Source organism: Sus scrofa, chromosome 18, assembly GCF_000003025.6.
Source record: "Sus scrofa isolate TJ Tabasco breed Duroc chromosome 18, Sscrofa11.1, whole genome shotgun sequence".
Taxonomy (NCBI): Eukaryota; Metazoa; Chordata; class Mammalia; order Artiodactyla; family Suidae; genus Sus; species Sus scrofa.
The window spans coordinates 19,919,518-19,947,271 of NC_010460.4; the positions used below are offsets into that span (position 1 = coordinate 19,919,518).

The 27,754-nt window shown below is 44.8% G+C and overlaps 2 protein-coding genes across 3 annotated transcripts; both read right to left on the reverse strand.

Annotated features, from left to right (window-relative positions):
- FAM71F2 (family with sequence similarity 71 member F2) lies at positions 186-25,770 on the reverse strand. Of its 2 annotated transcripts, none has more exons than XM_021078782.1 (5): positions 25,636-25,770; positions 9,805-9,989; positions 8,467-8,710; positions 6,543-6,661; positions 186-554 (listed from the first exon to the last, which is right to left on the reverse strand). In XM_021078782.1, exons 1-5 carry the CDS (start codon positions 25,654-25,656, stop codon positions 356-358), a joined length of 768 nt encoding a protein of 255 aa, XP_020934441.1. In that variant the 5' UTR covers positions 25,657-25,770; the 3' UTR covers positions 186-355. The 2 variants fall into 2 exon arrangements, with proteins under 2 accessions (XP_020934441.1, XP_003134755.1); XM_003134707.4 differs by lacking the exon at positions 25,636-25,770 and adding an exon at positions 13,122-14,061.
- Positions 25,412-27,563, reverse strand: HILPDA (hypoxia inducible lipid droplet associated). Its single transcript, NM_001348757.1, has 2 exons — positions 27,431-27,563; positions 25,412-26,351 (listed from the first exon to the last, which is right to left on the reverse strand). The coding sequence occupies exon 2, from the start codon at positions 26,281-26,283 to the stop codon at positions 26,068-26,070; it is 216 nt and encodes a 71-aa protein (NP_001335686.1). The 5' UTR covers positions 26,284-26,351; positions 27,431-27,563; the 3' UTR covers positions 25,412-26,067.

A 27,754-nucleotide genomic window follows, 5' to 3' on the forward strand; every position in this document is an offset into this window, starting at 1 on the left:
CTTTCTCCACAGGCCCTTTCCCCTGAATTGGCTCTCCTGGCTTTGCTCGGCTGCTTTGGGGCGTCAACCAAGCAGACAGAACATTTTTTCCCACTTATTTCCCCAAGGAGTGAGCTATTGCTCCTAATTCGTCTTTCTCTCGCCTAGACCGCCCCCACACCCCGCAACAGTACAACCTACAGCAATTAGGGACTCACTTGGAGGTTTATTGGTGGAAATACAGAAGCGCCTTGTTATAAACACCATCTTACCTCTCCCATGGTTATTTGGGCCACAATAGGAAAAGAGCATTACAAAAAGCCGGAGCAAGTGCACCGAGCAAGGTCAGGGAAAGTCGCCCTGTTTTGGCCAGGTGTCAGGGTCCCAGAAAGTTCTCTCCTAGGGAGCTGGCTACAGGAGCCTGCAGGAAGTGCTCATCTGGATTCTCTTGTTCCCAGAGGCTGTGGCTCAAGGTGGCTCTCATGGGTATATTCGAAATAACTGGCGATGCCACTGGCGAGGGCGTCTTGTCGAAGCTGTTGGAATTGTCTATTTCAATGGCAGTGTTGGTGTTTCTGGAGTAGCCCGGGAATATCGGGGTCATTGAAAGCAATAGAAGAAAAAAGAAAAAGAAAGTACTGTTAGAAATCTAATATAAAAACTTTTTAAAAATTATGTCTTTTCCAGCATGAGTGCCTTGAACTCCGATGGGAATGTGGAAATGATGGGCCCTGAGAGCACAGACGCATGGCCTGATGTGTGTCTAAGAGCGACGAGAGCAGAGGAAGCCAAGCACCAGGGAGGCTGGAGCTCAGGCCTCTCTGCTGAAGGGGCACTGAAACTCCTCCAAGCCTTAAGCATTGCTTTTATGGGTTGAGAACTTAACACGTTATGTCCGAAAGGGAAGACCGGAACCCACTGGGATCTGCCTGAGGCTCCCTATAACCTGCCAGGTATAAGCATAATTGCAAAGAAAACCCCAAGACAGGTCTCCAGAACAATAACGACTTAAAAAAAAAAAAATCACAACCACTTACATGTCTAGAAAAACAGTGTGACTAAGTTTTTTACATTTTTGATTTCAAGTGAAATACATGTGTATTTTATTTACGTATTTATGTATGTCTGTCTGTATTTACTTATTTTTGCTTTTCAGGACTGCCCCTGAAGCATATACTTCTTAGGCTGGGGGTTTAATCATAGCTGCAGCTGCCAAATTATGCCACAGCCACAGCAACACACAACCCGAGCTGCTTCTGTGACCTACTTCACAGCTCACAGCAACACATGATCCTTAACCCACTGAGCAAGGCCAGGGATCCAACTTGCATCCTTATAGATACCAGTCGGGTTCATAACCCACTGAGCCACAACAGGAACTCCTATTTTTTTTAATTTTTAAATTTTTTGGCCATGTCCATGGCATGCAAAAATTCCAAGGCCAGGGATCAAACCAGTGCCACAGCAGCAACCTGAGCCACAGCAGTGACAATGCCAGATCCTTAACCTGCCCAGCCACCAGGGAATTCCTATGTGTTTATTTTATTTTTATTTATTTGTTTTTTGCTTTTTAGGGCCGCACTCGTGGCATATGGAAGTTCCTGGGCTAGGGGTCCAACTGGAGCTACAGCTGCTGGCCTATGCCACAGCAACAGCAACACAGGATCCAAGCCGAGTCTTCAACTTACACCATAGGTCACAGCAACGCCGGCTCCCTGACCCACTAAGCGAGGCCAGGGATCGAATCCACATCCTCATGGATACTAGTCGGACTCCTTTCTGCTGCACCACAACAGGGACTCCCATATGTGTTTATTTTAAATGAAAAAAAAACTATAAAAAATCATCAAAAAGAAAATAAAAATCACTCATATTAACTATTCAGAGATAAGTTCAGTGAGTTTTTTTTTCAGTGAAAGTAATTTTACAGTTATTGAGCCAGGGACTAGCAATATGGCCTAATAATCTAAAAACATCTTTGCCAAAAAACACCTAGGAATGGGAAACAAAATGTAATCAACATGATTTTTTTTTTTTTTTTTTTTTGGTCTTTTTAGGGCCGCACCAGCAGCATAAGGAGATTCCCAGGCTAGGGGTTGAATTGGAGCTACAGCTGCCAGCCTATACCACAGCCACAGCAACGTGGGATCCAAGCCACGTCTGTGACCTACAGCACAACTCACGGCAACGATGGATCCTCAAGCCACTGAGCAAGGCCAGGGATCGAACTTGCATCCTCATGGATGCTAGTCAGATTCGTTTCTGCTGAGCCACAATGGGAACTCCTAATCAACATAATTTTAAATGCTCCAATAAATTTACAAAAAGTAAAGAATCCCAGGGACCAAAAATTAAAGATCAGTGAAGTGTGAGCTAAAGCTGGACTGCCTGAAGAATGGGCCAGTCTTGGCAACCCACGCCTTAGGTTTTTCATGGCCCTGTGACACGAGAGAGAACTTTGGGCCTGCGCTAGGTGGGGAGTTGACTGAGGCATCTGCATAAATCCAGGACTTTGAAAGCCACCTTCGTGGCAACAGGAGACATGAAGGAAATCCATTCAGTGCCATGGGCATCTATATCCACCTGGATTCTGGGTCAAAGCAAAAGTCTCTACTGAAAATTCTTATCTTTGGGACTGTCCCAATATTGGTTTGAGGTCTGGAATGATACATGATCCAAGAACTTCCAAGCTGAGAAACTAGTACAAAGAGTTCTCCTGAACTAGTAACATCTCTGAGGCACCTGACAGAAGCAAACTTACAATGGCTCTTTGGGGTCAATCCCCGCCCCTCTGATTTAGGCCAACATGAGTCCCCCAGGTAAAGGCCTGCTTGAGATAAACTCAGATAAAATATCACAGCTACAGACAGCTCCGAGGCCCACAGGGTATCAGTCTCTGTGTGAGAGGAAGCAGAGAGAAGCAACAGGACATCTGATGCAACTGCAAACAGGAGAGCTCCCACATCTCCCGCAGGTTCTCATGGAAAGTGCTGCCGGCTAATTCGAGAAGGAACCTGGAAGGACAAGGGGTCCATGGCAGACTGCAGAGGCTGGGGAAGTACGTGCCTTCAGAGCTCTCAAGACCACCAGAACATTCTCCCTTGCAGGACACAGCCTCACACAAGGAAAAAAACCCCACTGGAAATGGAATCCAAATTGAGCAGGATGGGAACCATAAAAGCAAAGGAAAGAGAAAGGTCAGCTAAAGAGTGGAAAGAGGAGCGCAGCTGGGGAACCTAAAACCAAGGCTTTAAACACTTCACAAAAACTGACACAAGAGGGAGCGCTAGAGCTCAAACCAGAAAGCTCCCTTGACAGGCCCCTCACACCCAAAGGTTTAGGAAAACCGTTTCACATAAAAACAAGCATCAGAAAGGACCCCACACAAAATTATATAAGAAAGAAAGAGGCTATTCAGATGGTAAAAATGTATAGATAATGAATTCACACTAAAAAAGATGTGCCTGCAAAACAAATGAAAAGTGCAACCTAGCATTTCAGAATGAGCTGAAAGAAATTAAGGCACCGGAGTTCCCGTCGTGGCGCAGTGGTTAACGAATCCGACTAGGAACCATGAGGTTGCGGGTTCAGTCCCTGCACTTGCTCAGTGGGTTAACGATCCGGCGTTGCCGTGAGCTGTGGTGTAGGTTGCAGACGCGGCTCGGATCCCGAGTTGCTGTGGCTCTGGCGTAGGCCGGTGGCTATAGCTCCGATTGGACTCCTAGCCTGGGAACCTCCATATGCCGCGGGAGCGGCCCAAGAAATAGCAACAACAACAACAAAAAAAAAAAAAAGAAAGAAAGAAATTAAGGCACCGACAGAATACATGAAAGAACAACACAAGTCAGAATTTAAAAGACTTATAAACACAGTGATAAAACTGAGAAATGAATTAGACAGTTCCCTTTTTTTTGACCACGACTGCAACAGGTGGAAGTTCCCAGCCCAGGGATCAAAACCCACACCATGGCAGTGACCAGAACTGTTGGAGTGACAAGGCTGGATCCTTAGCCCACTGCACCACAAGGGAACTCCAATAATAAGACATTTCTAAAGAAACAACAATTACTTCCAAAGTGAAGCTTAAAACCAGCAAGAACACAAGAGCAAACAAGGTAAAAAAAATGACTTAAGAGAAATAAAAGGATAAAAGGGGGAGAGTTTCAAGAATAAAAAACAAAGAGGAACTCTCATTGTGGCTCAGTGGTAATGAACCTGACTAGTACCCTTGAGGACATGGGTTCGATATCTGGCCTTGCTCAGTGGGTTAAGGATCCGGCGTTGCCGTGAGTTGTGCTGTAGATCACAGACGGCTTGGATCCCAAGTTGCTGTGGCTGTGGGGTAGGCCGGGGGCTGCAGCTCTGATTCGACCCCTAGCCTGAGAACCTTCATATGCCGTGAGTGTGGACCTAAAAAGAAAGAATAGAAACAAAGAGAAAGTAGCAGGTAATTAGATAGCAAAGAGGATACAACATACAAAGAGCAAGAGTACCCAAAGAGGAAAATTGCACATTATAATTCAAGAAAACCATCTTGAAGTTGAAAAACAAATTTTAAAAAAAAGATTTGAAAGTACATGTGAAGGTGCCCCAAGACCTGGGAGAAGTGATCCAGCATGACCATCACCAGCGCCCCAGAGCAAGGCTACGAAAGCCCTGAGACAGAGGATGTGTCCTGTCCTTGCCATAGAGCTTTTCCCACTGAAGAAGAGAGGCTTCCTGGGACCACACAGAGACCCTGAGCAGTGGCCCCTGGGGTCTGGGAGACGCAGTGGGCAGGGGCACAACCCCTGCCCAGGAAACACGCAGGATGGGAGAAATGGGAGTGTGGGTTTCTTTGATGATGGAGTGAAGAGTATCCAGGATGCACTGTCCTCCCTCCAGTGGCCGGTCAAAGTCTAAGAGGACACTTACGAGGACCAGAAGTGAACTGTACTGGAGAGAGCGCCTGCAACCACTATAAACCCTACCTGCGAGGACTCCCTGAGAGGTGAGGGGACTCTCACAGATAGTGTCTGGGTGGCATGGATGCCTGCAGAGCCAAGGCCTAAGTGGGGGGGACCTTGCACTGGAGTGAGGTAGGGAACTTAAAGGACCCCTGAAAGGCACCTAAGAAAAAAGTCAGCTTTAAAATTAAGAAACAGGGAGTTGCCGTGTGGCCTAGTGGTTAAAGATCTGGCATTGCCACTGCTATGCCTCCGGTTCAATCCCTGGCCAGGGAACTTCCACACAGGTGCAGCCAAAACAAAACAAAATAAAATAAACAGAAGGAGTGATGTGATAACCACGTCCATCTTAATATAAGGTCAGGCTGACTTGTGGGCGATGATGTGATCAGTTCAGAGTTTTGACAATTTTCAGGCCCTGGACACTTTAATTTCAAAACTGATGCTGCTTTTGCAGTTGAAAGGGACCAAAGGACCTTTTATATTCTAAGAGAGAGCCCATATTCTTATGCGGCCGACCCAGAGACCAGCTTTTATCCAGGGGCAAGAGGTAGTCTTCCCTCACTGAAAAAATTATAAAGGGAAGAAAAAAAATTTGTATTTTGATGATACCCTACAAGTTGTATTTGTGCAATGTATGGGTTATATGACCTTGCTTTAGTTTTCTATCATTTGTCGAAGAAAGACTCTGAGACAATGACTTAGAAAATTAGTAAAACTGGAGTTCCCGTCGTGGCGCAGTGGTTAACGAATCCGACTAGGAACCATGAGGTTGCAGGTTCGATCCCTGCCCTTGCTCAGTGGGTTAAGGATCTGGCGTTGCTGTGGCTCTGGTGTAGGCCGGCAGCTACAGCTCAGATTTGACCCCTAGCCTGGGAAACTCCATATGCCACGGGAGCGGCCCAAGAAATGGCAAAAGACAAAAAAAAAGACAAAAAAAATTAGTAAAACTTTGGAGCCAGCAAAGAGGCCTCAGAATTGTGTTACACCAGGGACCTTTGTGAGGCTGGTATTGGAGATAGTCAATAGCTAACTCCATGGGCCTGCTTTATTACACTTCTTTGTGGTTCTTTTTTTTTTTTTTTTTTTGGTCTTTTTGCCTTTTCTAGGGCCACTCCCACGGTATAGGGAGGTTCCCAGGCTAGGGGTCTAATCAGAGCTGTAGCTGCCAAGCCTATGCCAGAGCCACAGCAACTCGGGATCCGAGCCGTGTCTGCAACCTACACCACAGCTCATGGCCAACACCAGATCCTTAACCCACTGAGCAAGGCCAGGGATCGAACCTGCAACCTCATGGTTCCTAGTCAGATTCGTTAACCACTGTGCCACCACGGGAACTCCTATTACACTTCTTTGAATAAATGTATTCATCCCTCACTCCTTCTACTGAACACCTTCCATATGAAAACACTGGAGTTTGCGTAAGGAGTGTTTGGATCAATTAGCCAGAGACCTGTTGCCAAGAAGAAGCTCACAATAGAATTAAGTGGGAAAGTCACATGCTCAAGCCTAAAGTGAAAAGAAAGAACTGAGAGGCATAGGCAGAGGGTGTCACTGCTCCTCCCAGGCCTCCATACTGCGGGAAGGGAAGCAGAGCTGCCTGCATGGAGGACTCACCTGTCTGCTGTGAGCTGGGACTTTCCTGAGAGATTTGAGAAAGGGTCACTGGTTTGCTCGGCCGCCAAGAGCATGGTGCTTTCGCTGGGCTGGCGGGATGACGGGAGGCTGCCTGCAGACTAGATGGAGAAATTGACAGTCAGATGACCAGGTCTGTGCTCTGATACTTCTCGGACTCCTAGGGCCAGAACCTTGAAGGAACCCACTTGCATCTCCCAGCCCAGTTCTGGGAACCTGTTCCTTATACATTAAGCCCTAGAATCATCAGACCAAAACCGGGGCCGGAGCAGGATCACCTCCTCTCCCTGATGGGCTCTGTGGCTACTCTGCCCAGAGCACAAGGTCTGAACCTTAGGAACCAGAGCGGCAGAGCTGTGAGAGCTGACTTTCGAAGTCTGTGGCAGAAGACCTAAAGGATACCGCTTAAATGAGACAGGGAAAGTGTTTCGATTCTGAAAGCTGAAGGTTTAAGCAATCTGATTTATCAAGCTTTCCCTTCCTCTGCCTCTACCTAAGCAGATACTGGGAAAGCAACCTGTGTGTCAGAAAAAAAAAAAAAATCCTTATATAAACTAAAAGGGAAAAGCAAATCCCGGGGGAAATATTTGCAAGAACTTGGATTAAAGGCTTAAAATTCCTAATGTATATATAAAAAGCACTGTTTTACAAATCTAGAAAAGTATTTAGAAAAACTCGAAGCTGCAAATTGAAAAACAGCCAAAGAACGAAACAGACAATACAAAACAATAATAATAATAACAACAACAATGTTCAAACTCAATGGAAATCAAAGATATGCCATTTTTTACCTATCACATTAGAAAATTAAAATTTCTATTTCTCAGTTATGATAAGGATACAGTGACAAAGACACTCATGTTTATTGGAGAGAGTATAATTTGGTATGAACTTCCTGGAAATAACCTGGCAATATGTGTCAAGAGCCTTAAAAATATTCATACCCTTTGAGTTCTGTTTCTAAAAATCTATTCTGAGAAAATAATCAGAAATGTGGAGAAAGCATAAATGCTGTTTTAGCATCGTTTATAATAATGAAAAGTTAGAAACAACTCTGAATGTCTGATACTAGGGGAATTGAGAAGTAAATTTTAATTCATACAAACAAGTGAATAGCATGAAATTATCAAAATTATGTGTATAAAGAGCTTTTAAAAGAAATGGAAAATGCTTATGATATAATCTAAATTTTAAAAAAGCAACATTCAGAAATTTATGTATATTTAATGTCCTCAAATAAATAAATTAAAAATTAAGATGAGGAGTTCCCATCGTGGTTCAGCAGAAACAAATCTGACTAGTATCCATGAGGACACAGGTTCCATCCCTGGCCTCACTCAGTGGGTTAAGGGTCCAGTGTTGCCATGAGCTGTGGTGTAGGTCACAGATGTGGCTCAGATATGGTGTTGTTGTGGTTGCGCAGGCTGGCAGCTGCACCCCTAGCCTGGAAACTTCCATACGTCGCAGGTGTGGCCCTAAAAAGAAAAAAAAAAATAAGATGAAAGACTAGAAGGAAATATGCCAAAATGTTCCAAGTGATTGCTTGGGGCTGAAGAGAAGTAAGAGTTATTTTACTGTAATTTTCTGATTTTCTTTAGTGCAATTTTCTGATTTATACCTTTATAATACTGGGGGAAAAAAAAAACACCAAGAATAAAACAGCAAAAACCAGAAAACAAATTTTAAGTGAGTTAAGTTCTTGATCGCTCTTTTTTAGGAAAACAAAATTCATTTCCTTTTTATGTTTGTAGACCTCAATTTGCTCTGTGCAAATCGTTGACCCTTGAAAAAGAAGTCTGCTCGTCCCCCTCACAACGCTGGACTCTAATATCGTCAGTGCTTCGGAGGCATATGCCTCTGGCTCCCCACTACTTTCCTTGGATCTCGGGATCTTGCTGAAACTTACTGTTTCGGTGGAGCTTGGCAACTTGGGCACCAAGCAGTGAGAGAATTGGATTCTCCGGTCTTTGGTGGTGATGGACAGACCTCTCTGCAGAATTTTCACCAAGCGGATCCAGAACTGGAACACGGCCTCTGGGTGTTTTTCGTGGAGCCTCAGGTAGTAGATCTTTTCAGTTACTGTCCTAACCCTCAGGATGCGCTGGAGCCGGTCACAGATGCGTAGCTCTACGTACTTCAGGGGGAGAATTCTGGACACAAGGAAATTCCCATGGTAGAGGTGCTTTTATTTTTATTTTTTTGGTCTTTTGGTCTTTTTTAGGGCTGCAGCTGAGGCATATAGAAGTTCCCAGGCTACGGGTCTAATTGGAGCTGTAGCTGCTGGCCTACACCACAGCCACAGCAATGCCAGATCCAAGCCGCTACACCACAGCTCACGGCAACACTGGATCCTTAACCCACTGAGCAAAGCCAGGGATCAAACCCGCATCCTCATGGATACTAATCAGATTCGTTTCCCCTGAGCCACGAAGGGAACTGCAATGTGCCAGAGATTTTAATCAACCAGGCTGGTGCCTCCCTAGACACTTGGGCAACCTCACTAGGCTCCCAGCTCTGCTTGGGGGATGCTCCAGGGAGAAAGCGTGCAGTCTGAGAGTTGGAATGATTGCCAAGACTGACTTTTCTTGACTTTGGGAGTCTTAGTTATTAAGGAATCTGCCCACACCAATAACAATGTCTGATAGTCAGTGTATAATATCTCATTTAATACTCACAACAACCCTTTGACTGAGGAAAGATAGTAGGATTAATTCCAATTTACAGATTTTGAAACTGTGGCTCAGAGAAGCTAAGCAATTTGCCCGTTTAGATCTTCTGAAGTAGGAACTGGAACTAAGGTTTTCTGAGTCTATTTCCAGGTCTCCCTGGATGAACTGTGCTGATTAACTTGTGCTGAAAGAGTAAGGAAAAGGATGGAGCTCTCCTATACATCCAGTTTTTGGGTTTTTAAAAATCCCAACACCTCATAATCCTTTGGACTTGCATATTGCTTACAGTTCTTTGGAAAACTTCCAAGTCTATATTGACAAAATAAAAATAAGCAAAAGGAAGCCAAGTGTCTCAAAAACTAAGCCATGACAGGGACTGGTACCCGCCTAAAGCACTAAGCGCAGTGCTTGGTATGTACAGATACTAAATAAATATGTTAAATGAATGAATGAATTCTACATCGTTTATACACTAAAGAACACTGTGGGTTTTTTTCCCTCTAAAGTCTAGAGCTGCAAAACAACGCATTCATTCATCCCAGCCCTTTTGGTGCCTCCCTCGAGCCTTTCTTTACCTGCTGAGGGTGACGACTGGGGCACAGCCAGGTACGCTCCAGGTGGAAAACTGACCCTGGGGCCAGGTGACGTTGGCCATCAGGAGGATGTTGGGGAGTGGCAAGGAGGGCACTGAGGAAGTCACCCCAAGGATCACAGTGGTAGACCTTTCACAGACATCCATCCAGTTCCCTGGCTTAGTGACCTAGAAATCAGCCCCAAGTAATATGGGTTACAGAGAAGCAGAAGACAAGGGTGGAAAGATACAGGTGCTAGAGAATGGCATGTGCATATGGCGACAGGCTTGGAGCACCTTACTTCTTGCAGGTGTGCGGCACATGGGCTTGGCTGTGGCTGTGACCTGTATCCATCTGCCCTGTGGGTGTCCCCAGAGAGACTTAAGTTCATTGGCAACAGGAATGCTGGGCTGCCCCTCTTGTGTCCTTTGCATTACTAATGTTAAAAGCATGCACCTATAAGTGAGTCCTTTGTTTTTGAGGCAGAGATCACAGTTTGAGGATTTTCAGTTTATGAGGCGGTCAGCATTCCTATTCCCCCCGCATTGTTCAAGGGGCTACTGTGGCCTTAATAATTCTTATGCAACTAACATCTTTTTAAAACATGTTTTTCCTTTTTCAAACCATGGAAATAAATGAGTCTTTGCCTCGTCTGCTCCAGGCTTATCACTCTGGAGGAAAGCTAATGTTCTTGTTCTGAAACTTTGCTTTCAAAGTATGCCCTGGTATTTTTACTTAGATCATACGTTATATACTTGTATGACTTTTGGCAGAAACCAACAGCGATTATGGAGGGGAATGCTAAATAAAAAGAGAAAATAAAACATTAAAAAATAAATAAAAAATCAAAGCACGCACCTATAAACAAAAAAAAGCTGAGCGGCACTGAAATGTTATCCCTCTGTCCTTGGGTAGAAGGCAGCACAGGTTTCTAGGAGGGAGGTTGTGCAAGGAAAGTTCCAGAAGGGGAAGAGAGTGAGGAAAGAGCCATTGAATGGGGAAGACTCAGGCCGTCTGACTTGAGGGAGGTTTGAGGAGCATACGCCAGGATGAGGGTCTTGTGGCTGGGTCGTGAGTGTAATGCGGACCTGCTCTCTTGCAGCACTAGGGCTGTGGCAGGACTGGGATAGATGTCTGGCGCTGGGGCACAATGTCTCAGCTAAGACACCCCCGCCTCACTGTCCAGGGCAGGTAGAGAAGCACTAGAACGGTGGCCTTTAAGGAACCACAGAGACCAGGGTAAGAAACATCTGAGGGGTGACCCCTATGTTCCCAAGACCAGAGGGCCTTCTCCTAATGTCGTAGGCTTTGTAAGGTCATCGGGACCATTCATAGCCGGTGGTGGAACCAGGAACAAAGGGAAAGCCCCAGGAATGACTGAAATGGAAGTTCCCACAAACCTGAGTAGATGGTGCTTCGAGAAAAGTGAATTCTGATTGTGGGAAAAAAAAAAAAAAAAAGTAACATTTCTTGAAGCCCATGTTGAAGAATGAAATTTATATGTGCTACAAAACACAGAGGGCCGCTCGGCCTGAGTAAGAGATAAGTGGTGTGGGCAGTGTTCCTTGGTGGTGACGACAGTGACGGTGATGCTGAGAGGGGAGAGGGAGCAGCATAACTATGAGGGTTGTATTATCTAAGTCAGCTTTTTTTTTTTTTTTTTTTTTTTTTTTTTTGCTTTTTAGGGCTGCGCCTGCAGCATATGAAGGTTCCCAGGGTAGGGGTCCAATCAGAGCTACAGCTGCCAGCCTATACCACAGCAATGCCAGATCTGAGCCATGTCTGCGACCTATACCACAGCTCATGGCAATGCCGGATCCTTAACCCACTGAGAGAGGTCAGGGATGGAACCTGCAGCCTCATGGATGTTAGTCAGATTGTTTCTGCTGCGCCACGATGGGACTCCTAAGTCAGCTTTTAACTCTGCTGTGGGCCAGCCTCAGCAAGCAGGCTTTCCCTGTCCCTGGCACGGTCTGTCTCCTGCTGGCTGAGTCACTTAGTGTCTATCCAGAGGCTCTAAACAGTTTGAATATCAGCCCAAAGAGAACATATTAGGAGAATAAATTTGCTGCTGTAACCTTACACCCAAACAGACATGCCTGGAATTTGGCATCCCGAGTCTGGATTTCCCAAGTTCTTGCTCTTTCTCCTCTGAGCTGTGTGCTAGGAATGAGCGTACCTCCAAGCTGCCAGCTGATTGTCCAACTAAGCAGCCCCTTGGGGGCACCGCAGGGACCAGGGAGGATCTGGAGCCATGAACCAGCTCGCTGAATCTGGGGGACTTCATCAGAGAGGAGCTCGCTGCTGTGGAGGGGTCTCCAAATTAAGTGCAACGCCACCTTCAATTGTTCCACTCTCTCCCCTGTGATTCCTCAACCACTTTTCAACTCCACCAAGTGGACTCCTGACTGCAGAGCCTCCCTGTATTTTCTCCCTCTGCCTGGAGGGGCCTCCCCCTGCTCTTCCATTTTCCAGTCTCAGCAACACCTCAAAGGAAGCCTTAAGACCCTGTGCTCTGGGAAGCCTTCCACAGCTGCCTGTGTCAAGGAAGTGTTCCGCTCATGCTTTGGGGATCAGTTGGTCCAAACCTTCCGATGAGAAGCTTTCCTAACAGTCACCATTTGATAATATGTCCTTTACACCTACAAAATCATGAGCTTCTCAGCCAGGGACACTATCTGATCTTTGCATCTCCCGCCCCTGACACAGCCTGCAGACTGACCAGTTAAGCGGTATCTGCAACAGAGCACAGGCGTTCACCAGCTACACCACTGGAGGGAAGGGGGCAGCCCGTTGGTGAGATGTCAAATGGATTGGAACGACCGTCCCACACTCCCAGTGGCTCCACGATTCCCAGGCGGCAAAGACTTCCACAGATCATATGACTAGTCGTCTGGGGAATGAGAGAATCTGTGCAAGGGACCTTGCTCTCATGCAAGGCTATCTCTAAACCACCCCAGAAACAAGGAGGTTGGGTTTCAGAGCAGGGATCCAGACAGCTGCCTTCGTGCCCTCGAACCAGCCAGTGTGGACTAGCAGCCCCAGGAGGGGGCCTATGGACCCTGCCTGAAGAGTGGGCTCTGCTGTCTCCTTCTGCAGGTATAACTCTATTTCCCCACAGCATCTGATCTGCGTGGAGCCCTGTGGTGCTGCAGGCACAAACTGAGGTGAACGTGGGATCCAGACCCTCTCGTTTTCTCTGGCTCTACTGGCTTCTTCCTCCCCCCCAGGGCTTTCAAAGGCCATGGCATTTTGGACCAACCCCTCAGAACAGGCTCTGGAAAGGGAAGGAGAGCTGGCCTTGAGTTGTGCAAGGGTACCTGGATAAAGTTGCTTTCAAACACCGCTGAGTTGGAGAACAAGTTGAATTCTGGAGAATGGATGAGTTGACAAAGAAGGCCATCTTCTACCCCAAGTTCCACTCCAGGGCCTGGTTCCCTGACCTCAGGTGGGAGGCCCCTGATTTTACTCATTGGTTCTTGGGAGGAAAGGGCTGGGGAACATCTCTGGGGCTCCACGCAGACCCAGCCCAACTCCAAGGTGTTGGTGTGACCACACTCCCCCTACCTCCACAGCTCCACCTCCCCTCCCGACTTGCAGGCTGTCCCCCAAGGCCAGGGAGCACCTGTCGGCTCATAATGGCAGGAATGACATCAAGGAATGTGATGAGTAACAACAGGAAAGGAAAAAAAAAAAAAAAGAGGCAAGGAAAGTTGGGGATGAGCAGGGCATTTTTCTCCCCTTTCCTACTCCCTGCAAACCAGCAGTAACAGCCTGCTCCATTTTTCCCTCAGGCTCCCCTCACATATAAGGAAAAGGACTCTCCCAAGGTTACAGCAAGTCCGAAAGGGGGCCAGAGCAGCAAGGGAGCCTTCAATCCTCCTCACTCATGGCAAAGCCTCTCACAAAAACTTTCTCTGTGTGACCTTGGCATAATGTCAGGCCCTCGCTGGGTCAGGGGAGCTCAGGATGGGGGACAGCAGTTCAGCCCAGTCTTCCCTCTCCCCTCTCATGGGATAAAATAAGAATTAAAAATAGGCTATTAAGCAAAGAGGCTTATTTATTTGGAAACTGTGAGCAAATGAGGAAGTGTGATATAGTGGTATGCTAGAGCATTGCAGGAAAGATCAAGAGAGCCAACTGTTAAATTTTCAGGAATTGTATGAGCCAGTTGTTAAACACAGCTATTATTGAAAAATTAATTATAGGAGTTCCCTGGCAGCTCAGCAGGTTAAGGATCCAGCATTGTCACTGCTGTGGCACAAGTTCAATCCCTGGCCCTGGAACTTTCATATGCTGCTGGTGCAGCCAAAAAAAAAAATTGATTATACAAAATTACAACTAAATAAGTTGGAATTTTAAAAAGGTAATAGGGGAGTTCCCGTCGTGGCTCAGTGGTTAACGAATCCAACTAGGAACAATGAGGTTGCAGGTTCGATCCCTGGCCTTGCTCAGTGGGTTAAGGATCCGGTGTTGCCGTGAGCTGTGGTGTAGGTCGCAGATATGGCTGGGATCTGGCGTTGCTGTGGCTGTGGTGTAGGCCGGCGGCTACAGCTCTGATTCAACCCCTAGCCTAGGAACCTCCATACGCCGTGGGAGCGGCCCTAGAAAAGGCAAAAAGACAAAAAATATTTTAAAATAAGTAAATAAAAAAGGTAATAGGAGTTCCGTCGTGGCGCAGTGGTTAACGAATCCGACTAGGAACCATGAGGTTGCAGGTTCGATCCCTGGCCTTGCTCAGTGGGTTAAGGATCCGGCGCTGCCCTGAGCTGTGGTGTGGGTCGCAGACACAGCTCAGATCCGGTGTTGCTGTGGCATAGGCTGGTGGCTACAGCTCCTATTAAACCCCTAGCCTGGGAACCTCCATGTGCCGCAGGTTTGGCCCTCAAAAGACAAAAGACAAAAAAAGAAAAAAAAAAGTAATGATGAGTTTTGGCATTTATTACTTTTTTTTTTTTTTTTTTTTTAAGGGCCATACCCAAGGTATATGGAAGTTTCCAGGTTAAGGGTGGAATTGGTGCTGCAGCTGCCTGCCTACACGACAGCCACAGTAACGCGGGACCCAAGACATGTCTGCAACCTGCACCAATAGCTTGAGCCAAGGCCAGATACTTAACTCACTGAGCAGGGCCAGGGATGGAACCTGTGTCCTCATGCCACATTCGTTTCCGCTGAGCCAAGATGGGAACTCCTTTAAAGGTATCATCTAAATCAGCAAAGAAACTGCCTGCCATTAATGAACAGATAAAGTTCCAACATGCAAATTTGTTACTTCACATTCACCTTATTCATTTAATGAAGGTGGAAAAACTAGCCAACATCCATGTTGGAACCACACCGGTTTGCCAGTTTCACAGGTTGGTTAAGCATTCAAAAGTTTGGAGCTCCTGTTGTGGCTCAGCGGTAAACAAACACAGCTAGTATCCATGAGGACTTGGACTCCATCCCTGGCCTCGCTCAGTGGGTTAAGGATCTGGTGTTGCCAGGAGCTGCAGTGCAGACTGCAGGCTTGACTTGGATCTGGCATTGCTGTCACTGTGGCGTAGGCCAGCAGCTGCAGCTCTGATTTGACCTCTAGCCTGGGAACTCCCATACACTGAGGGTGCAGCCCTAAAAAGAAAAAAAAAAAGACAAAAGTTGGACAAAAATCCATGAAAGCTTTCTGTGAGAATCAAGTGACTATCTGAAAATGACAATAAAGAGTATTGTATATTCTGTTGTTGGTTGTAAACTGTGTGGTATACATAAAGTACATTTTAAGTAAAAATTTCATAAAGTAAAATTAAGAAAGGAACATGTTTACTTATATGTATTAAGTATATGTATATATATAGAATATATTAAGTGTGTATACACACACAAACACACACACACACACACATATATGTATATATATTCCCCCCCGAGGAGAGCTGGTTATTAAACATAAACATTGACTAGCACCCCACTGCAGTGGCACCTGTTCTCCCACCACAATCTCCTATTCCTGATTCCAGGATAAAAACTTCCACTTAAAGCCTTCCTCAGGCTGCATGAAGTTGAGGAGGGATGAGCCATTAGTTCTCCCTCTCAGACTCTGGCTGGACAGCTACCAGGCTCTCTCACTTTAGTGCCTGGTCAAGGAATAAGCCAAAATGGTTAGTCAGTTTTCTCGTCCTTTAAACTCTCAAGTCAGGGGAGGGAGGAATTGGGAGGGTGGGAATATTATATATAGACCACTGTATAAAATAGCTGATTTACAAGAACCTACTGTATAGCACAGGAAAATCTACTCAGTGGTTTATAACAACCTCTATGGGAAAAAAGAATGGATATATTTATATGTATAACTGAATCGCTTTGCTGTCCACCTGAAATTAATACAACATTGCAAGTCAACCATACTCCAGTAAAATTAAAAAAAAAATAAAAAAAGAACTCGGAATTCCCATATTGGCATAGTAGAAGCAAATCCAACTAGGAACTATGAGGTTGCAGGTTCGATCCCTGGTCTCGCTCAGTGAGTTAAGGATCCTGTGTTGCTGTGGCTGTGGTATAGGCTGGCAGCTGTAGCTCAGATTAGACCCCTAGCCTGGGAACCTCCATGTGCCATGGGTGTAGCCCTAAAAAGCAAAAACAAACAAACAAACAAGCAAAAATGAACACACACTGCTGCAGTCCACCCATGACTGGGGTTAAATCTCCTGGTGTTTCTCTTATCATCCAGAGGGAAACCTGCTTCTCGTTGTTCCCCCAAAGCTATTACATCAGAGCCTCAGGAGCTTTTATCTCATTAGCTCATTTCTTCTTAAGACCTGCTTATTAGAAAACTTTTCTTTTTCATTAATACAGAGTCTATAACGCCAAGATTTTTTTTTTTTTTAATGGCCTGCAGCATATGGAAGTTCCGGGGCTAGGTGTTGCACGGGAGCTGCAGTTGCTGGCCTATGCCACAGCCATGGCAACATCTGGATCTGAGCTGCATCTGCGACCTACACCGCAGCTTGAGGCAACGCCAGATCCTTTACCCACTGAGTGAGGCCAGGGATCCAACCTGCATCCTCACAGACACTATGCTGGGTTCTCAACCTGCTAAGCCATAAGGCCAGGATTTTTTTTTTTTTTTTTTTTTGAGGCCAAATCTGCAGTATATGGAAATTCCCAGGCTAGGGGTCGGATCCAAGCTGTAGCTTCAAGCCTATGCCATAGCAACATCGGTGCCAGGGATGGAACCTGCCAGGGATGGAACCCGCATCCTCATGGATACTAGTCAGGTTCGTTTCCCCTGAGTCACAATGGGAACTCCAAGGCCAGATTTTAAACATTCAAACACTCTTCAAGGTTATTACTTTTGCTTTCTTATCACAGTGCTCTCTGTTACTGACATTTTTTATCCCTTTCTTATTAAAAAAAAAGTAGGAAATTTCTCATACAATGTTCACAGCATAAAGCAAAAATTTAAATGACACAGAGAACATCAGCATGGCCCCGTGTGCTAGCGAACCTGACTTATGTCCTAAGTTATAGCGTTAAATAAGTAGAATATTCACTGCAACACTGTTTGCAGTAACAAAAGACTGGAGGCAACTTAATGTCCATCAACAGGGCACCAGTTAAATTATGATATAAACCCTAGCCTTAACCATAACCATAACCCATATGCTGTAACATTCTGCAGACAATGAAAGAATAAAGTAGTTTTATATATGCTGATTATGGAACGGTTACCAAGACCTGTGAAGTTAAAACAAGATGCCAAACAGTATATATAATATGCTATCACTTGGGTAAAGGAATTTTAAAAGAATATGTATCCATATATTCGTTGAACATGCTTGAACATGCCCAGAAATTTCTGGGAGGATAAAAATGTGGTTTCCTTAGGAGGAGTAGGGCATTGGTAACTCTGTTGAAAAAAATAAAGGACTTATTTTTCACAGTATATACGTTTTAGTTAGTTTGAATTATTTACCATGAGCATGTATTTCCTTTTTAAATAAATAACTTTTATTTTCATTTATTTACTTATTTGTCTTTTTGCCTTTTAGGGCCGCATCTGCGGCATATGGAAGTTTCCAGGTTAAGGGTCCAAACAGAACTGTAGCCGCCAGCCTACGCCAGAACCACAGCAACACAGGATCTGAGCTGCATCTGCAACCTACACCACAGCTCATGGCAATACCAGATCCTTAACCCACTGAGCAAGGCCAGGAATCGAACCCACGTCCTCATGGATGCTAGTCGGCTTCGCTAACCACTGAGCCACGATGGGAACCCCTTAAGTAAATAAACTTTAAAATAAAGAGTGTTAAAGAAATATCTATGTATGGCTCTACAAATATTCGCTGAGAAGCAATTATATACAAAATATACCACATATTGGAAGACTCATTACCAGCTCTAAAAGTAGTCTAATCAGAGTTGTGGACATGTGATCAGGGCTGTCTTAGACATATCTCTTTACTTCCTAAGGTAAAGATACATATTTGAAGAAAAAAGGGTGGGCCACTTTCCAAATATAATAAAAGCTATAAACCTACATCTATACAAAAATAAGATTACTAAAAATTGTAAATATGTTAAGTAATTTTTTTTTCCTTTTTAGGGCTGAACCAGCAGGATACGGAGGTTCCCAGCCTAGGCATCTAATCGGAGCTGCAGCTGCCAGCCTAAGCCACAGCCACAGCAACACAGGATCTCCAACCCACTGAGCAAGGCCAGGGATCAAACCCACATCCTTATGGATACTAACTGGGTTCGTTACAGCTATGCCACAATAGGAACGCTGTAGGTAAAATTTTTAAATACATACACTGGAGTTTCTGGGTGGTGCAGTGGGTTAAGGATCCCGTATTGTCACTGCAGCAGCTCAGGTAGCTGCTATGGTGTGGGTTTGACCCTGGCCTGGGAAACTTCCATATGCCATGGGTGTGGCCATAAAAAAATAAATAAGAGGACAAAGAGATAAATTTACTAGGAACTAACAAACCTAAATATATACATATGTACCTAAATATATATATATATATGTATCTCCAATAACAGTTTCACAAGGCATGAAACAAAAATTGATAGGAGAAACAGACAAGTCTATAATTAGAGTCAAATATCTCATCATTCCTCTCAGAAATTCAGAACAAGTAGATAAAAAAATCAATAAGGATAGAGAAGACCTTAAATGCAATAATTTCACTGAGTAATAAAAAAAATAATAAATGTTAAAAAAGTAATTATTGACAAAAAAATCTTAATAAAGTCTCAAGTTTATCTAATAAAAAAGGATAGAGAAGACCTGGATAACTATTAATCAGCTTTATGTAGTTGATACTTAAAGAAGACCTCACATTCTTTTCAGGTGCATTAAATATTCACCAAGATAAACCACATGCTGAGCCATAAAACAAGTCTCAATAAATTTCAAATAGATAAAATTATAGAGGATATGTTCTCTTATCACAATGGAAATTAGAAATGAATAAAAGAAAACATTTGGAAAATGTCAAGTTATTTGGAAATTAAATAATATACTTCTAAATAACTATCACCAAAGAAGAAATCACCAGGGAAATTATAAAATATTTTTAACAACATGATAACACAACATATCAAAATTTTTGAGATGCACTGAAAGCAGTGCTTAGAGGGAAAATTATAGTTTTACATGACTACTGGAGAAGTCCAAAAATCAATTATTTAAGTTTCATCTAAGAAAGCTAGAACAAAGAACAAATTAAACAGTAAATAGAATGAAGTAAATGATAAAGAGGAACAATTAAATTTTGGCAATTTTGTCCATTGACAAAATAGACAATGGACAGAGATGGAGTTCCTTTGTGACACAGTGAGTTAAGTAAAATCTGGCATCACTGCAGCAGTCTGAGTCGCTGCTGTAGCATTGGTTTGATCCCTGGCCTAGAAACTTCCACTTGCCTCGGGTACACCACCCCTCCCCCCTAAAAAAAGAAAGGAAAAGAAAATGGACAGAGAAAAATCAATAAAACCAAAAGTTTAAAAATTGTTAAAAAGCAATCAAAATGTATAAAAATTGAGAAACCTGTAGCCAGAGGGATCTAGAAAAAAAAAGAGAGAAAACAAAATTTGCCAATCTGGAAAAGAGAGGACTTCTCTACAGAGCTTGTGGATTTTAAAAGTATAAGGAAATAGTTTAACAATGTAATACCAATAAACTTGGCAGTTTAGATGTGCTACATAAATGGTCTCACATAAAAATTACTAAAACCAACTTAGAAAAAACTTTGATTTAAAAAAAAAAAAAAGAGCTGTGGAGTTCCCATCGTGGCACAGTAGTTAACGAATCTGACTAGGACCCATGAGGTTGCAGGTTCAATCCCTGGCCTTGTTCAGTGGGTTAAGGATCCGGCATTGCCATGAGCTGTGGTGTAGGCCGAGGACACAGCTCGGATCCCGCGTTGCTGTGGCTCTGGCATAGGGTCTGATTCGACCCCTAGCCTGGGAACCTCCATATGCCACGGGAGCTGCCCTAGAAAAGGCAAAAAGACCTAAATAAATAAATAAATAATAAAAAAATTTTTTAAAGCTGATTCAGGAAAAATCAAATACATACATTCATCAAAGATACTGAATTTGTTCTCTCACGACAAATAAAACTCTAGTCCCAAATGGCTTCACTGGAGGAGTCTATCAAACATTTAAGGAATAAATAATGTCCATCTTAACACAAACTCAGGAAAGGGCATTACCCAAACCAGGTCAAGACAAGAAGAACAAAAAAGGCCTTAGATAAGCATTACTTGTGAACACAGACACAAAATTCCTTATCAATAACAACAAAAGGAGAGATATGCTCATGGACTGGAAGATTCAACATTAGGATGACAATTCACCCCAAACCAATTTGAAGATTGGATCAAATCCCCCAACTGAAATTTCAGAAGGCTTTAAAAAAAAAGAAATTGTAAAAGAAAAAGTTTGATTATAGGCATTTTAAAAATAAAATTTTGAACAAGTACCACATTCACAAGGTACAAACATCAAAAAGTATCAAAAGGGAGACAGTGAAGAGTCTCCTTCCCACCCGTCACTGGCTGTTTCCATCTTTCTCCCAAAATGAAGCCACTGTTGTCATTTCTTGCTTATCCTTTTAGAGAATGTTCATACATATTTATACCAAGACAGTACATTTAATTTTTCCTACCCCTTCTTACATAAATATTCTAATAAGTTTTATGACTAAAATGTTCTCCAATTTAGAATTCCTCAAATTACATAAAACTACCTCTTTCATCAATTATTTAATTCTGCATTTCATAATGTTAAACAAAGGGAAAAATGAGTCCAAATTGCACTCATACTTTTACAATATAGAAATGCCTGGGAGTTCCCTTTGTGGCCCAGTGGAAACGAATCTGACCAGTATCCATGTGGATTCAGGTTCAATCCCTGGCTTCGCTCAGCAGGTTAGTGATCCAGCATTGCCATGAGCTGTGATGTAGGTAGGAGACATGGCTTGGATCCAGTGTTGCTGTGGCTGTGGTGTAGGCCAGCAGCTACACTCCAATTTGACCCCTAGCCCGGGAACTTTCATAGGCTGTAAGTGCAGCCCTAAAAAGCAAAAGAGCAAAAAAAAAAAAAAAAAGAAATGCCTGATGTATATGGACACGGTCTAGTAGAAAACAGTAATAAAGACTGTTAATGTTTAAGTGATGAGTAATGAGTTATAAAGTTGGTATATGTTTACCATATAAAGCAAATTACGTTTGTTGGCATTATTGATAGTCTATGAGCATGTAAAATAAATATCATAAGTTATAGCCATTGCAGAATTTTAATTTTGTTACATTTTCTTAGGAAAGGAGTTCCCTTCGTGGCTCAGTGGTTAATGACCTGAGTAGGATCCATGAGGCTTCGGGTTCTATCCCTGGCCTCGCTCAGTGGGTTAAGGATCCTGTGTTGCTGTGGCTGTGGTGTAGGCCAGCAGTTGCAGCTCAGATTAGACGCCTAGCCTGGGAACCCCTATATGCTGTGGGTGTGGCCCTAAAAAGAAAAAGAAAAAAAAATTTTTCTTAGGAAAAAAAATTTCACATGTACCTATATAAGAATTAGCTTTAAGGAGAAAAAGCTCATTACAGACATATTTTCCTGTGCTGCAATTTGAAGAGTCCTTGAAAAAGAAAAACAAACAAAAAAAAACCCCAAAAAAACATGATGTAGACAAAAAAAGCTGCATACTTGGAATAAACCACCAATTAATTCAATGATATCATCTAAGTTATTTAGTTTCCTTCTGTTTCCTCTGCTATAAAATGTAACATAGGCGCCACTAGCTACATGTTATCATTAGCACTTGAAATGCGGCTAATCCAAATGCAGATGTGTAAAATACCAATACACAAATACACATTTAATACAAAAATAAAACAATGCAAAACATCTCATTAATAACTTATGTTGATTACATTGGGAAATTTTTTTTTTGTCTTTTGTCTCTTTTTAGGGCCGAACCCGAGGCATATGGATGTTCCCAGGCTAGGGGTCTCATCGGAGCTACAGCTGCCAGCCTATACCGCAGCCACAGCAATGCCTGATCCCCTGCATCTGTGACCTACACCACAGCTCATGGCAATGCCAGATCCTTAACCCACTGAGCGAAGCCAGGGACTGAACCCGAAACCTCATGGTTCCTAGTCGGATTTGTTTCTGCTGTGCCACAACAGGAACTCCCAGAAATATTTTTAATATATTGGGTTAACTAAAATTTGTTTAAAATATCTTTTCTTGGAGTTCCCATCGTGGCGCAGTGGTTAACGAATCCGACTAGGAACCATGAGGTTGCAGGTTCGGTCCCTGCCCTTGCTCAGTGGGTTAAGGATCCGGCGTTGCCATGAGCTGTGGTGTAGGTTGCAGACGCGGCTCGGATCCCACGTTGCTGTGGCTCTGGCGTAGGCCGGTGGCTACAGCTCCGATTCAACCCCTAGCCTGGGAACCTCCATATGCCGCGGGAGCAGCCCAAGAAATAGCAACAACAACAACAAAAAGACAAAAAATAAATAAATAAATAAATATCTTTTCTTGTCTTTTCTTTTTAATGTGACCACTAGACAATTTTAAATCATAAGGATGGCTTTTATATATTTATTGGACAGTGTTGAACTAAATCATATCTTCCAGCCCTTAATATTCTGATATCATCTTAATTAAGCTTTAGGAATGCAGCCCTTCAAACCCAGAAAGCATTACACAGCATACATTTAAAGTACTTCCTGGGAGTTCCCACTGTGGCTCAGCAGGTAAAGAACCTGACTAATACCCATGAGAATGTGGGTTGATCCCTGGCCTCTCTCAGCGGGTTAAGGATCTGATGTTACTGCAAGCTTCAGCATCACAGATGAGGCTCAGATCCCGAGCAGGTCAGCAGCTGCAGCTCTGATTTGACCCCTAGCCTGGGAACTTCATTAGGCCACCAGTGCAGCCCTAGAAAGCAAAAAAAAAAAAAAAAATTTCCTCCTTTCCTTTTATTCCACTAGATGGCACTAGAGTTAAGCCTTCAAACTAATAACAGCTATTTTATCACATTTGCAGTTTTCTAAATATGTTGTGCTTAGTCTCATCTCCACGCCCTTGCTCATACTGTTTGCTAGGAAACTCTATCCTAATTTGATCACCAACTTATTTTTAAAAATTCAGATCCTCTAAGAAGCTTTTCCTTGGAGTTCCTGTCATGGCTCAGGGGTAACAAACATGACTAGGATCCATGAGGACAACAGTTCGATCCCTGGCCTCATTCAGTGGATTAAGGATCCAAAGTTGCCATGAGCTGTGGTGTTGCTGTGGCTGTGGTGTAGGCGGGCGGCTACGGCTCAAATTGGACCCCTAGCCTGGGAACCTCCATATGCCACAGGTTCAGGCCCAAAAAGAAAAAAAAAAAGTCACCCAGTAAACCATTTCAATTAAACTAAATTGCCTGGGGAAGAGACTTCAGGTGCAGCTCTGCAACTGAAAGATCAAAATGCTCCCAAAGAAGTTGGAGAGGCATGGGAATGAGAAAAGACATCAATTTTCTTTTTTCTTTTCTTTTTTTTCTTTTTACGGCCACACCCGTGGCACATGGAGGTTTCCAGGCTATGTCACTGCCAGAGCAACACCAAATCCGAGCCTCGTCTTCGACCTAACACTACAGCTCTCGGCAACGACAGATCCTTAACCCACTGAATGAGGCCAGGGGTCAAACCCGCAACCTCATGGTTCCTAGTCGGATTCATTTCCGCCTCGCTCCGACGGGAACTCCAAGACATCAAATTTAAAACATACGTCTAGAAAAGTGCAGCTACTGGCACCTGAAACTGCCTGAAATCAAAGACAAAAAGCCAACTATAGGAGCTTCCTAGCAGTGCAGAACTTAAGGTTCTGGCATTGTCAGTGCAGTGGCTCAGGTTCAATACCTGGCCCAGGAACTTCCACATGCTGTGGGTGTGGCTAAAAAAGAAAAAAAAAAAAAAAAAGCCAACTATATTTTTGAGAGGACTCCTCTACCAAGAAAAGTCACATAAGCACAGCCAACCACAAAAGGCCAGGGAGTACACTTTTATCATGTGCCCAGGTGGGAAGCTGGAAATGCTTGTAAGCAGCAGAAGTGAGCACCACAGTGCAGCAAACAAAGTCATGCCCACACCACTGGTTCCTAGGGTAGTGGCACTCAGGAAACAAAATGACGTGTATACCAAGAGGAGTGTGTCAACTACCATAGGCAGAGGAGTGACAGTTGTTTCAACATGGGGTGGGGTGGAGGAGAAATGAATTCAAGAAAAAACAAAAAACCCTTCATTTCTGTGGAAAGGCTAAGCTGCTTAGATCTGGGAGAGCAGAAACAATCATTGTGGGGTACGGCCCTTTCACCAGCTGACCTGGAGAACACTCAGAATCGAGGAGCCGTTGTGGCGGATAATGCAGAGAAAAGGCCCATGGCCTACTTAAACTGAGTCTCTTCTCCGGAGACTGAAGGCGAGGGGCCAGAAGAAATGACCATTTTTCTTTTTCTTTAGGTCTGGGCAGAGTCAAGAGAGGACTGAAAACAGCCTAAGTTCAGACAACTGGTTGATACAGGGCAGACTCAAGCGCACCTGCCTCCAAGTTCAGAGGTGTATTTGCCTTGTGTGGGCTTTTTGCTTGGTTTTGGCCACACCAGCCTGATGCAAAGTTCCTAGGCCAGGGATCGAACCCAGCCACAGCAGTGACAACACCGAGTCCTCAGCCACGGGACCATACGGGAACTCCACCTCACGTTTTAAACAAAATGTTTAAAGCTTTAGGATGTGAAACCTCAGATCTTCTAATCAAGATCCTTCCTACCACTAATTTCTTTTCTTTTCTTCTCTTTTGTGCTTTTTAGGGCCGCACTGTCAGCTTATCGAGGTTCCCAGGCTCGGAACTGAATCAAAGCTACAGCTGCCAGTCTACACCACAGCCACGCCAGATCCAAGCCGCATCTGCAACCTACACCACAGCTCACGGCAACGCTGGATCCTTAACCCACTGAGGAAGGCCAGGAATTGAACCTGCAACCTTGTGGTTCCTAGTTGGGTTCACTTCCATTGAGCCACAACAGGAATTCCCCCTACCACTAATTTCAAGGGCAGAAGTCAACAAGACACAGTGAAACACATTCAACTTTATTTCATTAAAAAAATTTAAGCCACATGGTGGCCATAATGTCCATGTCCTCTGCAGGCACTGTCATCCTACTGCCCCTCCAGACCAATACACAATACACGCTATGCTGGAGGAGAACACTTAAAAATACAGAATGAAAACGAGACACTGAATACCTCACCTCCCCAACCCCCCCCACCCCTCCAGGCCTACAGCCCACCTACACACCTCTTCAGCTGTTATCTGCATAGAGGAGCTCTCATGGAAGAGAAGCTGAACATCAAAGAAACTGACCACGAGACATCCAAGTCCAAAGGTCCTCTTGGCAGATGCTTAGAAAACAGGGTTGAAAATAATACCATCTCCCAAAAGCTGAAGTTGCAGCACAAGCCTTCATCTAAGAGGAGGCAGAGCCATGCCGCCAAGGACAGCAAAGCATACAGCAGACTCTGGGGAGAAGTGTGCAGTCGCTCCATTCCACAGTCACAGGCAACACACTCACATCTGTGTATTAAACAGGCTTATTCCAGAGCAAGGAGTATCCAAATGGAGAGGCCCTTCAAAGGCCTAGTTAACAGTTCTCTGATAACACTGATGCTGAGGCTGCCTGCACAGGAACTGGGACAGCTGGCTGGATGTAGTCAGGCCGGTATTCCAAGGTTATAGCCGGTGCAGGGAGGTCCTATCACACTCCTCTGGATGGATGTTCTGGAAGGCTCTTGGGGCCTCTGTGTTGGCTAGTTGACCTCTGGTGGTCCAGAAGCTCCCAGGTGATGGGCTCTCCAGTAAGCCCCCCAGGGTCTCCATCAGTCTAACGAAAACTGAGAGCAGGGTCAGGACCACACCTAAGAGATAGAGTTGCAACACCTGCTTCATGGCTGAAAGGATCCCACTCGTTTGTAGAGCAGCAGAGTTGCCTTCTGCTTCTAGAAGGCCTCTGGGTCCTGAGGAAAAAGAGCGAAGTTAATCTTCATCCTTTGGAGACAAGCATGCCTCCAGCTCTACCCTTCCATCTTCCTATGAAGCTAAGAAGAGCTCAGCCAGCCAGGGAGACAGGGACCATAGCAGAATCTCCAAGTATATTTACACTGTAAACTCCATGGCTGAAAAACTAGTTCTAGCTTTCCGGACTAATTCAAGAGCACCGGGATACTTTTCCTTCTGCCAGGTATGCACCATCCCTGTGCCACAGTCCAGGGACCCAAAACTTTCCTGAAATAAAAAAACCAAGTTCTGTCTCTGTGTTGGGGGGATGTGGGGGACGGGACGGGATATAAGAACATGCCCTTGAGAAAGCAAATTAGTCTCCCTCACATCTCAGGCAGGTTCCGGCTAATCATAAACTTTATGGGAGTTCCCGACGTGGCTCAGTGCTTAACAAATCCGACTAGGAACCATGAGGTCGAGGGTTCGATCCCTGGCCTCGCTCAGTGGGTTAAGAATCCGGCGTTGCGGTGAGCTGTGATGTACGTTGCAGATGCGGCTGGGATCTGGCGTTGCTGTGGCTGTGGTGCAGGCCAGCAGCAACAGCTCCAATTTGACCCACAGGAGCGGCCTTAGAAAAGGCACAAAACAAAACAAAACCAAAAAAACCCATAAACTTCCTGAAAGTCAACATAATTCGAAGGGAGTCAAATCTATCGAGTTCACTTAAATAACAAGTACACACTGAAATCCCCTCAGTGTGTCAGGCACCCTGAAAGGTACCGGAACCACCTGAGGTCCTGTAGCAGAACCCGCCCCGCGCGTGCCTTACAGTCTAAGGCCACAGACAAGAAAATAGGCACTTACTACAAACAAGACGCCAAGAGCCATGCCAGGAAGACGCTAGGCGTGCTCTGCGAGGGCAAGGCAGGGCCTGGAGCCTAACTCCAAGCTGGCGAGCATGGGGTGGGCACGTGGATTCTAGTTAGGGCCACCCCTGGAGAAAGCAGGACTGGGCGGCTGAGTGGGGACCCGGGTGGGGCGGGGCGCGCCAGGGGCAGGGGGGTGGGGAGTCGTGGAAACCCGTAGGGCCGCTCACCTCCAGGAAGGGATGAGGGTCCGCCAAGAGCACCGCGAGACAGTACGCGTCTCCGGAAACAAAACGGCAGCCCGCGGCTAAGCGTGGAGCTAGGCCCACGCCGACCACTTATAGCCGCGGCCGCGCCGAGCCCGCGCACGCGCACTGGAGCCCTGACGCAAGCCCGCGGCCCCGCCCCTAGGCGGGGGCGGTCTGGGATCTCGCGCGGTGGGCTGCGCTCGCGGCCATCGCTGGTTCAGAAACAGACGCCGCCGGCTTCTGAGTCATTAGGGTCAGCAATGGGCCTAGGCGTTGTCTGTTAACTTCCTCTGCCTTTTCTTGCTG

Excerpts from the sequence above, each read along its gene's own strand:
- FAM71F2 (XM_003134707.4), bottom strand. The coding sequence starts at position 13,274 with ATGAGTAAAATCAGGGGCCTCCCACCTGAGGTCAGGGAACCAGGCCCT. Across the intron at positions 9,990-13,121 it reads TTGAAAGCAACTTTATCCAG|GTCACTAAGCCAGGGAACTG; the intron begins GTACCCTTGCAC and ends GCTGATTTCTAG. Across the intron at positions 555-6,542 it reads TCCCAGCTCACAGCAGACAG|AAACACCAACACTGCCATTG; the intron begins GTGAGTCCTCCA and ends GGGCTACTCCAG.
- HILPDA (NM_001348757.1), bottom strand. The coding sequence starts at position 26,283 with ATGAAGCAGGTGTTGCAACTCTATCTCTTAGGTGTGGTCCTGACCCTG.